Below are 12,523 nucleotides of genomic sequence, written 5' to 3' on the forward strand. Positions count from 1 at the left end.
GATTATTATAGTTTTAACATTTACATGTTTCTTGCTCGTAAATTCGCTGCATTATATAATAAAATTTCAACAAAGAAAGCATTAAGTGAATAAAACTTTAAATAACTCCAATAAATCTCTTGCATGTCACACCACTCCCCGTACCAAGAAAACGGAGCAGTTGAAGTTGACGCAACGAAGATACGACTTTTTTGTAACGTTCTAAATGAACGATAGCTTCGATATCGGAGTCAATTAATTATGTCAACGGGTCCGCGATAACCTCTCTCCCCGTTCGATTCCCATGCTACACACCTTTCTCCCTGTGCACACAGTCCAATTTTGCGAGGGTTAACTGCGGGACATTTACCATGAAAGCGTCCGGCAATAAATCCCATCTTGCGTGCAGCGAGCGAATGCCGGTCGGATTTCCTCACGGGACACGCGGATCGGTATAATTAGACTGGTTTACGGCGGTCGATCGTTGGAAAGCATTCGGAGTAGCGAGCCAACCAGGGCAACTACATTATCCTCAAACATTACTTGCGCGCTGCTATCCGAACGTTCGGATCACTTTATCATTAGGTAGGTACCCGAAAACGACTATTCATAAGTAATCATTTAACCCTTTCTTCTCTAAATTTTAATAATGAACAAACTGCATATAAGAGAAACGTTTTCCCGATATTGGGAGAAATTATTGCACACGAAAAAATTATATGATCTGTTCAGACTGCTTTCATATTTTTCGTTAGGAATTAACGGTAGTTGTAAGTATCGTGTCAACAAATCTGAATGCAAACAAAAAACCGCTGCTTAACAGATTCAGTAGTTACGCGCTTAAGATAAAAAAATATGTGGATACATGTGTACACGTGGCTCAAGTGACTTGTGTTCGCGGATACGTGTAAGTAGGTACCTGAAGCGGTGGAGAACGTGCAAGGCGTAACAGGCCAATGTAAACGCGGTATGGCATGCAATTAATGTTAAGAAGCCGAGGTGGTTTAGCGGTCGAGCAAGCATGATTATCCCGGATACGGAAAACGAGGGAAGCGATAGAGGCAGTGGTACCGAAAGTTTAGGAGATAGAGAGAAACGGAGGAAGCACAGACTTAACCGGAATTAGTGTAACGAAATGATAATGCCTTACCATCACGTAATGTCGCTGGATCTCGATCTTCTCCGTTGCTAGTTTCTCGCACTCCAGTTTTAAACTGTAAACAGTGACAGGAAAAAGTCATTAAAAATCATTAATCATTTTATAATAATATATACATGCAAATATTTATTTTTAATACAGTTATATCTTTTTTATTATTCGTATTGCAGCACGTGTGTTTGTGTATATCAAATGCATGAACGAATTCTTTAAGGGACATTCAGTAATAAAGTTGAACATTTAAAATACAAGATTGACATAATGAATGTAATTTAATTTAATTTAATGAAAATATTAAATTAAACACTAAATAATACAATTCGCCTTTCTCAATATGAAACTAATGAAAAGCATTTATATTAATAGGGATTATTTCGTTTTTCCTATTTCAACCAATTTTTCCAATTACGTGATTATTTCTCGTTACAATGTAAATCACACAATATCCGATATGCGTATAAAAAATTTTATTCCGTTTTATTTTCTTTGTTTGAAAACGGGATCACTCTATTCTTGATTGTAGCACTTATCACTAGACACCTTGTACATTCTCACAAGTGTTGCGTGCTACTCCGAACTTCCAAACGTTTCCTATCGTTCGCTCAGAGAGCTGTCTATATTCGCCCCGTTCTCTTATATTCCACGTCATCGTTAGAGAACAATGCCGAGTATACACGTATACTCTACACTCGTTCGCCAACTTCAGAGCGAAAACAGGGGAAAAAAGTAGAGAAGGAAAGAAGCAAAGGGAAAGAGGTTGAAACCTTCCGGCTGGGAAGTTCCAGGTTGCACGACGATGAACAATGAAAGTTTCGATCCGCGAAACACTGAAAAATGCAGTAGTAGGCGAGAGATCCGACCCGTGGCTTTCTTTAATTTCGTATTCGCGGATGGCTCACGGACTCACGGGTGTCATTACGTGTCTGCCAATGGCCACGTTGTCGTAAATCACTTATGGCTTTTGTGTATCGCGTGCAAAGCCAAGGAAGAGCAGCTGCGTCGATTCCCAGGCTCTTCCTCGATCCGGCGACGGTAGTACCCGGTAGCTACGTATGCAACTCCGAGACAAAAGGAGAACAAGAGGAAAAAAAAAGGGAAAAAGAGCTGAAGAGCAGGTGCCGCGCGACTTCAATCGTCTTACGACTATTGCTGCTCCTTTTTTCGCCTCTCTTTCTTCCTTTTGCTCTTCTTCTTTCTCCATCGTTACACGATTTAATAATTAACTTATTCATACCGAAAGACCCGCTTCCAGATTAGCTGTGGCTCAACCGCCCGTCCTTTTTAATATTAATTTATTTTGAGTTGAATTACGAAATAACTTGGAAAAGGTAAGAATCCCTTTGAATTGGGGTTGATTGCTTTTACGCTCCACTTGTTGGTAAGTTACTTATCATTCTTACTGCAGGAGTATCGCAATGTCGATTTAATAATTGGTTCAAAGATAAGGTTTTCATTTCTTTTATTAACATTAGAGCTTCGATATCTGAGAATCTGTACAAAGTTTTAATGATGTTCTACGTTTCTTGCTTACTTGAATTTATAGATAAATGCATAAAATCCGCAATCTAATAATGAATGAAGAGAAGAATAAAATATTTAATACTAGAAATGTAAATGTAACCGGATCGATATATTTAATGCTCATATAGTGTAGATTGAAACTTGAAATAGTACGTGAAATACTGTGATGGATGTGTGCAGGAACGTGATCATGGTATAATAAAGTATTTCTTACTTACGCGTGACATTGGTTCTGCAAAAAGCTGAATTCGTCCTTGATCCTATCGCAGGATTCTCCGACTGTGAGTTTAATTTGCTGTCCAGATTGCGGTGGACCCTGCAACAAATTTACGACAGAGACATTAATATATACCGACACCTCGATTAATGGTCAAATTAATTCTTAATTTTTTTCGAAACATTTAAGCACAGACTTATGTTCATTACGTATTTAACAGGAACATTACTATTTGACGTAGCAGATATCGAATATGCGTTTTGAGTATAATGTTCATTACTCGAAGAAGTGCAAAGACGTAAAAAATTTTTTCTTAAAAGAAAAAATTCTATACTTGAATTTATGAGTATATACCTAACTCATTGTACTTCAGTGCCAAATAAGTATGCATCGCCATTAGTGGTGTGCATGGGTATATAATCAGTTAAATGTACATATAACAAAATGAATCAAAAACATGTGTAAAGAGATAATATTGTTTCCCGTACGGCTATTTTATTATTACCGAAAAATACATATCAAACTTCACGGTAATAAACCGCGGTTTAGCTTGCGAAAGTGGAGAAATAAGCGGCTGGTTAGAATATCCAACTTCATCGTGTGTGGTATCACGTTATAACGCAACAGCACGTAAAACATGAACAAACTTTGCAGTCTAAACTTTGCTCTATTAATCATTGCACGCCAGTTATGTGAAAACCACCGAGACAAAAGATTGCATATCATTATCTTTTTAGCCGAGATAGCTACGCGTACGCTGCTATTATTCCGGGAGAAACTAAAAATGATAACATCCGTCCCAGCTGCTTTAGGTATACATACATAGACGCGCGTATGTACATAGGCGCGTTTCACAACCATTAATAATAATTGGAGCTTGCTTCATATTCATTATTAACAGAATAATACTTTTAACAATTATCATTTGTACCATTCATACATGAATGCATTTTTAATAAAATTTTTCTTTTATGTAATCTAGGATGATGTACAAGATAATTTTTGTTAATGAGGAAATCGCTAAAACCCGTTAGGGTTGAATACCATTCTAAGAAGACGTCTCTCCAAATAAAAAGGGAAGAATAGCGCGAGGAATAAAAAGAAGGAGGGAACGCGGCGACGCGACAGAAGCCGAGCGGAGCGCGCGACGTGAATACGCGTCAGTGCCGGCGGTGAATAATTAATTTCACACAGCTGTTCATCGTGAAGAAGCGGGAATGAATGCAGGAAGTAATGCGTTAGCCGATTTGCGGCCTCCGTCGAAGAAAAGGGGGAATCAGACAGGCGTAGCGAAAGAGGCGATGCGATGCGCGCCGTTCCTGCAACGGTAAACAAGAAAAAGACATCCGAACACGCCATCAGTAATCGTGCACGCGTGGATGAACGCAAAATGTTGTAATGTAACGCAACGCGATAACGAGAGTACTGGCAGGTGGGACTTGGCTTGGGTTTCTCCATTAGGGAATGCATGATTCAAAACGATACAGTTTGCACTTTCATTCAATATATGCGTGCGTGTAAAGCGTAGAGATAGAGAGATTCCATGTTATCGACAAAAGCGCATATTATATTTACTAGTATAAATACCACAAATCTGAATTAGCAATTCAGTGTCATTTGATCAAAACGCATGTATTAACTGGAAAGTAATTTTGACCAATATGTTCGGAAATGAATGTTACATTTTATTGTATATAAAATCTTCAATTTCGTACATGAATCATAAACTGGCAAACAGATGTTGATAAAATAATCAATAAGTATATATAAATATAAATGAACAAAACGATATTCTGAAAAACGGGAATTAACTTAATTTTATTTGACAATATTCCTCCGAGGAACGTAGAAAGTAGACGATTTCGTACGCGAAAAATATATGGCAAAAGTTTCGAATCTGATTTCAGAGATATTATCGATATAAATATCGGGTCTGTGGCGACGGGAGCGTGATTTCCGGCGTTATATATGAAGAATCGCGAAGAATGTTCGCGATAATGTGAAAGGAGAAATGTGCGCTACGTATGAGTGCAGGATGTGTACAGTCGTCGGAATCGATAGGAATTGGATGAATGGTTCGAGTTCGGAGGCTACGGAGTTCCATGCATCGATGAAAACTTCAAATCATAGGTTTTCAGTTTCAATGCAGCCTCTGGTGCACACTGGACGTCGTCGAGTTTGCCATGAACTTTTGACTTGGAGCTTGTTTACTTGAAAGATGAATTATGATCGCAAATAATTTCTGCATTCCATTAATTCTTTTTTTTCTTATTGCGCAAAAATTTGTCAAAGTAAATATATCGCGCTTTGTTTCATTATTAGGCTTAAATTAGGTGTTAGAGATAAAACAAGTTGCAAAAGAGAAATCTATCAATTAGGTAAATAATACGAAACTACTTGAGGGAATGTTGCAGAGAATGCAGCAGCAAAATATTTGCTTTCACCCTGGAGATACCTCGTACGTCAGAGGTCTTACTCGTTACATTGCTCGGCGTACACGCACGATTACACACACCCATACACGGACACAGCGTAGACACAGCCGTGCTGGGCCCGGTGTATAGTCGACATGATCTCGACTGACTGCAACGGCTCGTAGAGAGAGAGCAAGTGTTAATTACATGTTTGCGGTGTCCGCGAGGATTACACGCTACAACCGAAACTATGAACTTGCGACGAGGACTCGCGCGCGCGCATGTGTGTGTCCAAGTGCACGTGGGTGCTCACCGGCGTGGCGTTCACGTGTAGACCAACCAGGCAAAGTGAGAGAGGCTTGTTCTCTGTTAACTACATATACACATTCGCAGTGCCTACGCAAGCGTCGGCCTTCGACCGACCTGTAGATCGTGTTGGATACGATTCCCCTTATTCCTACACAACCGGCGTTACGTTATCTCTGACCAACACGTGAAAATCGATCGACGTGCAAGCACAGCGTCAAAAAGACGGGTTTCCGGTGGATTATGCATGTCTTGATTAATGTAAATAACGGGTAGTCGGCGTATTATTAATGGCTTTTAGAAAACCGCTTTTAATGACTTTTCGAGTACCCGCCTAATACTCATGCTTTTAACTAAGATAGAAAATGATTAGTTTAGAATCGATTTAAACTGAGATTGAACAAAAACGCTTGGACCTAATTGTACAGAATAATTAGAGAGACAAATATTTGAAACATTTTTATATCATCGCGATCATTACTTGACTTAGCTTATGGTAATGCCGTCGGCATAATTTGGAACTGAGATAAACCGTGCTCTCGAGATGTGCTTCGTGAAGCATCATTGATGAAAAACAAGGAGGAAGAAGGCTAGCCCAAGGAGTTATCTTGGGTTAAGCTAGAAATGCATCGGGTTCCTTCTGACCTCGATCACAATCGAATCGTTGTAATCAAATGAACCGTGAGCCTAGAAGTCCGTGTTCGGCTCAGCTGTCGACCAACCAAATCGATCGAGATTCCATCGGAAAGTCTCTTTGTACGAGGGAATTCTTGCGGTTCCCTTCCGCGCTTTTACATCCGCCTCTTTGTTCCATCGAAACAGGGACGACTCGATCGTCTGGTTTCAATAAAATATTGAATCCGAACTCGAAATCAAGGTTTCTCGATGCCAGAGAAAAAAAAAACAATAAAGGCGCTGCTCTTCGAAGAAGACTGAACTTTCTTTCCGAAAGTACGAATTATTTTCATACAAAAAAATACATAAGAATATATGTATTTGTGTATTATACATTTATATAAATACATGTCTAGGTATGCGTCAGAAAATCATAAGAGATCTTTTAGATAATTAGAGGATCCACTAGATAACCAGTATTGTTCTGAGATCTGCTAATGACAACGCTACAATTGAATACAAAATTCCACGTTCTATCTTTGTTATAAGTTTTGCATTTTCTAGTACGACAACGTACATACGTGCATGCGGCATTTGCACGCATTCTACGCAGCTTGTTGCAGTAGTTTAAACGGTTCTTAACGCAAGCGGCACTTTGCGGCTTTTAGAGCGTTTCGGCTAATGCGCTAAAATGCACTTCGTTACGCCGTGCACCGCAATGCAAACCGACCACTGGCACGGTGCAGCGTACACCGTGCCGTTGTGCTGTTCACTCTGGGTTCGCTTTAGTAGAAATAACGTATAGTTACTACCGGCACCCGGAGATTTTCGCAATCCGGAAGCAAATTTGTCGTCAGAACTGGGATTTCCGAGGTAAGCATCGCCATAACTTTGCAATATGACATAAATTCTACTTGGTGAAAGATGAAATTGCGCAAACAAACGCGAAACCTGCACTCCACGATTTGGAACAAATTGCAAAACCGATAAAACAATGAAACATCTGAGAAAAAAAAACTATAAATAAATTGTTCAATTACTACCAAAATGCAAATCCTGATTCTGATAAAATACAGAGATATTACCGGAGATATTACCGCGACAAATTTAAACATCTTTTTCACGCATCCTACTATGTGACATTTACTCGACAAACACACGCTCTGCAAAGACGCGACGAATCATATTTTTCACTACACTGCTACGCTGTCGCGCGAAAGGATCTGAATCATACTAGATAAAACGCGATGAATAGTAGTAATTTGACAAGAATAATAATGATGTCACGCATTCCACTTATTTCTGCTCTAGCCGAATCCTGATCACTGTTAAAAGAAATCGTAAATCCTTCAGGCGTCTCTGGCACACGAGAAAATCATTTTATCGCGCGGAAACTAAATGAGACCGAACAGTGATCAACAGAAATATACGAGGAATAAATCTTTAGCTCGTTTTATTACCGTGAATCTTAATTCCATCGTAAACAGAAACTCTTCTATCGCCAGTTAATATTGTATCGAGAAAGCCTCGATTAAATTGCTTATAGATTGTACGTTACAATTTTGTCATTGTTTCTTTTTTTCCGTGATGGAAGTATCGTTCGTTAATGCCGTTAATAAATAGTTTTATACGACAGTACACGGGTATCGTTTCTAGACAGAACAAACAATATGTGCATGTATGCGTACGTGTCTTCCACAGTGATGTATTTGCCAGATAAAAGCTGTGAGCACACAAGAGGAAGTTCTTGTTCTATTCTACGAATAAACTGCGTTAACAGTTTATCTAAAACGTGCAGCTGCCTCACAACGTGCGATCAATAGTTATCAGCATATATTTTCTAACATTTTTGCAGATGTTCCACCTACTTTTAGATATTACGAAGAATAGGATATGTGCATATGTATTGATTGTCTATATCTTTACATATCTTATTCTTCACAGTGTCTGCAATAGAATTTTTTAATACCTCATGTTGTCGTTAAGCGTTCGCAGATAATCTAACATACTAATTCCCTCAATTGCAACTTGAAATGAGGTTTCCACACTGTGCACCTTCTGCACATTGCAACACGCGCTAATTTCCCCTACCTTGTACTGAAATTAGCCAGCGAGTGGTAAGAAAACCGCAAGATTCCTGATAGCTCGTGCAGTCGAGAAAGAATTCAATCTCTTGTTTTTAAACCGAGAACGCTGCGACCAGAAGCGAGTATAAAAATCAACTTCTTTTTTCGCGGGTTGCTCGCGGTTATTTGCAATAGAGGCAATGGAATCTTCGGTATTCTCGCTCCCTTCCACGTTTCCCTACCTTCTGGTTGGAGTATCATTAAAATTGCTCGAGCTTACTACGAGTCAAAGTACAGGATAGTGTCGCCTGCTCGGTGCGAGGATCTGCGGTCAGAGGTTACGCCAGCGCGCGGAGACTACGTAGTTAGTTGCTAAATTCTCGAGACTGTGGAGACAGGGAACCAAGGAACGAATATACAGGGTGTAGCGTTATACGTGTAATGTACATATCTATGAAAAATGTGAATTTAAAGGATGCAGATTGTTATACTTGTACACACTAAATTTATCAATAGATTCAATCGTCTGTCCTTATCATCTACTGAATTAGTATTTGTATTATCTTATAGATTTCATTCTAACGATTGTCTTATCCAGTTTGCAAGAAAAAACAGTTTCTTACTCTTTTTTAATGATTATACTATGAATGTTTATCTATTTACGAAAACTTTGAATAATCTAAAAAAATATAATATGCAATAATATGCACCGTGTATATTCGGCAGTGAAAAGTCGAAAGGAGAAGGACAGGCGCATTGGAGAGAGAACGGCTGAAATTGCGGAGAAAGAGGGGCAAAGGTGGCCACGGATGAGGGAAGTTGTGGTTCCCGTGGTCGCCGCGGTTGCGGCTTAGGCAAATTGAGATAGTTCGCAAACCACCGACCAGCTGACCTAACCGTCACGCCAGGATCCTGGCGCGACGGGCCCGCCACGGCTCCTGGGGCCTGAGAGAATTTCACTGCTCTCTAAAGGAAGCGGTGAGCGCGTGAGTAGAAGCTTGTTATCATACATGTCAGCTGACTGCGGTCGAAAGAAAAAGGAGACCGCGGCTGTGAGATTCGGTTTCGCACAAAATCGATCGATTCATGGAATGTTTCCTTGAAATTAATCGACCAGCTGTGTATCTCGCTGGATCGATAGAGCAAACTGTTTTACGTCTTGCTATCGTTCGAGGAATCTATTCTATACATAGTAGCGTGGGAGCGTTGACAATTACTATTATGAAACAAGTTTTATTTAATAGATACAAAATTAAGATAGGCTCCGACCCGTTGCGATAAGGTAGAACGTTAATATCACCCAGAAAATTGGCTAAAAATATCAATTTACTGGACTACACTTTTCGTCTTTTGGCATATAAGAAGAATTTTGGGTCGTTGTTTTATTCAGTTACACGTTCTTACAATAAGATATTAGAAATCACAATCTGAACATGAGNATTCAATTAATTATTCTACATTTACAAACGAAAAACTTATCTTTATCACATATGTACATAAATATATCTATTTGATGAAAATCAGTGAGAACTTTATGCAAGTTCGCAAAACATTGAAAAATAAACGGTGCTGTTACTTATTAAACATGGATTAAATGCCTAGTGAGTTATGGTCGGAAACGCGGATAGAGAAAAATCGAAACGAATCATTGATCGCGTTTACCGCGTCATCGAACCCATTTTCTTAATGCAATCTTGTGGATACTTCGGCGCGCGTTGATTCGCGGTTTCATGCTCTCGCTGGCTAAACGAGCGCAATCGAAGCCAACGAGAACACTCGAGCCTCTGTGTGCAATCAGCGGTGCGCACGTCGAGGGGATGGAAGAACGTTTTCACCGGGTCGCGAAAAAAATTCGATCACGCCTCGATGATACACCACACGTTCGTTGCATGTATCTACAGTATCTACACAGATGCCCAACCGTGCGATTGCACGCGTGCAACCATTCATACATGTACTTACGCATATGCACAGGAATCGGACAGAACGACTCGTTGCGCGTACACGTGTAGTAAAATCGATGAGAAAGAGAGGGAGAGAATTCGCAGGCAATTGCGCAAGCCTGTATGTGAGCGCGCGAGTGCACGGCGAGTACACGAGGGCGCAGAAACGCACGCACGCACGCACGCACGCACGCACGCGCTAAGCCCTGTGTACATTGTTCGCAATAATGAGGAGTTTGCACAGACCGGGATCCCGACGTTCTTCAAACAAGGAGAGCAAGGACAAACAGTCCTATATGGACGGATGGACAAACACACTCAGCCACGAATAGCACACTGCCGCCTGGCGACATGCGTATTGCGCGTGCTTATGTATACAGGCAGACCCGAGCGTGTGGTGTGAGCGCGCGAGCGCATTACGCTCACGAACGAAGCCTCTTCACCGCTCCCACCACGGAAACTATCGACCATCACCCTCGCTCAACAAGCACCATAAGCGATATGGTGGCTAATATTTGCCGGGCTAAGCACACAAATACAATACAGTACTGTTTACTCGCTACCAGTGGCGCCCAACCGTTTTGATGTACGCTGTGATACCAGCAGGTCCCGTTTGTAATTGCACCTCTCTCTCTCTCTCTCTCTCTCTCTCTCTCTCTCTCTCTCTCTCTCTCTCTCTCTCTCTCTGCCTGTCGATTCACCTATCTCTTTCTTTTTGTCTGCGTTGTTACCTTGGTATGTACGCACCGCTCGATTTCAAACGTGTGCAATGTTGCACCATACTCGATAGTCGGACGCCGGTTTTAAATGGGAAGCGTGCGTTTCATTACGAGGCAGTGGTCAATGAAATAGGTAATACTGATTCTTTTTCTGAAGTAAATTTTTCAAATAACTGTGTTTCTTCGTTCAACGCACGTTCTTACATCTAGTAGTAGTAGTAGTAGCGAGACACACGTTAAAATTCAATCGAAGTTATTTACAAGACATTAGACGGGAATTATAAGTAGATATACAGTCGAAGTAGCCAGAGAAAAAAACTATAGTAACGTGAACGGTGATATCAAAGGAAGGAAGATAAAGGGCTCACGATTAAGCGCTTCTGGTATTTAAAAGTTCGAACACGTTCTCGTTTCAGAAAAGCCGTGTCGGAACTCCTCCTGAACGGTTAATGCCAGGCACGATTTTAATTTGTAATCAGGTCTCGACGCGACGTACAAAATAAGTAATCGATACGCGTCGGGAAGACCGAGAGAGGGTCCGATAGATACGTCTGTCTCTCGTCGACTTGGAAATAGTCTCGGCTACTTTCCGGTTCGACCGGCCACGAGACGTCCACGGGGCTTGAAGCTTGTATATACCAAAGTATTTTAATGGTGACGAGGGTCCAAGTACCATTTCCTGAATTCGGCCATTAACGCGGAAATTGACGGCAGTTTTAGGGCGGACCGTCCCAAATTGCCCGGAGCCCTTCAATTTCGTAGTCGATTCCGTCCCCTTTGCAATAATCCACACCGGCCAAGTAGGGAATTTTGCCGGAGGAGACACCGCTGTTCTCACCTACTCACTCGTTTCTGCTTAAAACTTCTACCTTTTTCCCTAATGATACAATAAACAGGCCCCGCATCGATTATTATCGTGCAATAAGACCATCCGAACGAGACAGAACAAGCATCCCATTGATTCAATAAAAAGAGAAGTGAGTGCATGCCAAATATAATACAATATGATAAAACCACATTCCTGTGTCGAGTGTAATTCAACATCAATTTTATTTTACGCAGAATAATTTTCAAAACAATTGTATGGTTGCACGTAACTGCCACGTGCGTGTTACGACTTATGCCGAAATCTATTTACACAAATGGATGTCGAGTTCGAAATTATATATGTTTTGAGACCTTACAAAAAAATCACTTGGGTTTCGTATCAAGATAAGATACCTAATCGACATTATCAACAATAGCCTTGTTTCAATGAAACGTTCCCTCATTAACTCGCAACGTGAGAACTAATTCCGAGGATCATTTATCGGGTCACTGCTCTCAAGAGCTCCAGTGTAGACAAATATTTGACAAAGTGGTCTGGCAAACAATACAGGATTTCGTTATTCTTTTTCCTACCTTCTCTGACCTCGGCGCGACAGGCCATCCAGTAATAGAAGAAGGGTCGAGCGCATAATAACAATTTCTAACTACCGCTCTATGAAGCGTGAAGGAACATCCCAGGATATACGAACAATGAGGCGATCGTAAAGACTCTAATCTTACAAATTAGTCCGTATTATCGCTCGAAAAGTAGGATTA

General features: G+C 40.7%; 1 protein-coding gene across 5 annotated transcripts in view; it reads right to left on the reverse strand.

The window, feature by feature from the left end:
• LOC108632780 (protein groucho) overlaps window positions 1-12,523 on the reverse strand; it is a 52,563-nt gene that overhangs the window by 29,224 nt on the left and 10,816 nt on the right. For all 5 annotated transcript variants that reach the window (XM_026810710.1, XM_026810711.1, XM_018037574.2 and 2 more), the window contains exons 2-3: window positions 2,878-2,975; window positions 1,130-1,193 (exon numbers count right to left, since the gene is read on the reverse strand). In XM_026810710.1, coding sequence (XP_026666511.1) covers window positions 1,130-1,193; window positions 2,878-2,975 — 162 coding nt within the window. The remainder of the gene's footprint in view (window positions 1-1,129; window positions 1,194-2,877; window positions 2,976-12,523) is intronic.

The sequence above is a fragment of the Ceratina calcarata genome, unplaced genomic scaffold, assembly GCF_001652005.2.
Source record: "Ceratina calcarata isolate Rehan_Ccalc_2016 unplaced genomic scaffold, ASM165200v1 scaffold171, whole genome shotgun sequence".
Lineage (NCBI taxonomy): Eukaryota > Metazoa > Arthropoda > Insecta > Hymenoptera > Apidae > Ceratina > Ceratina calcarata.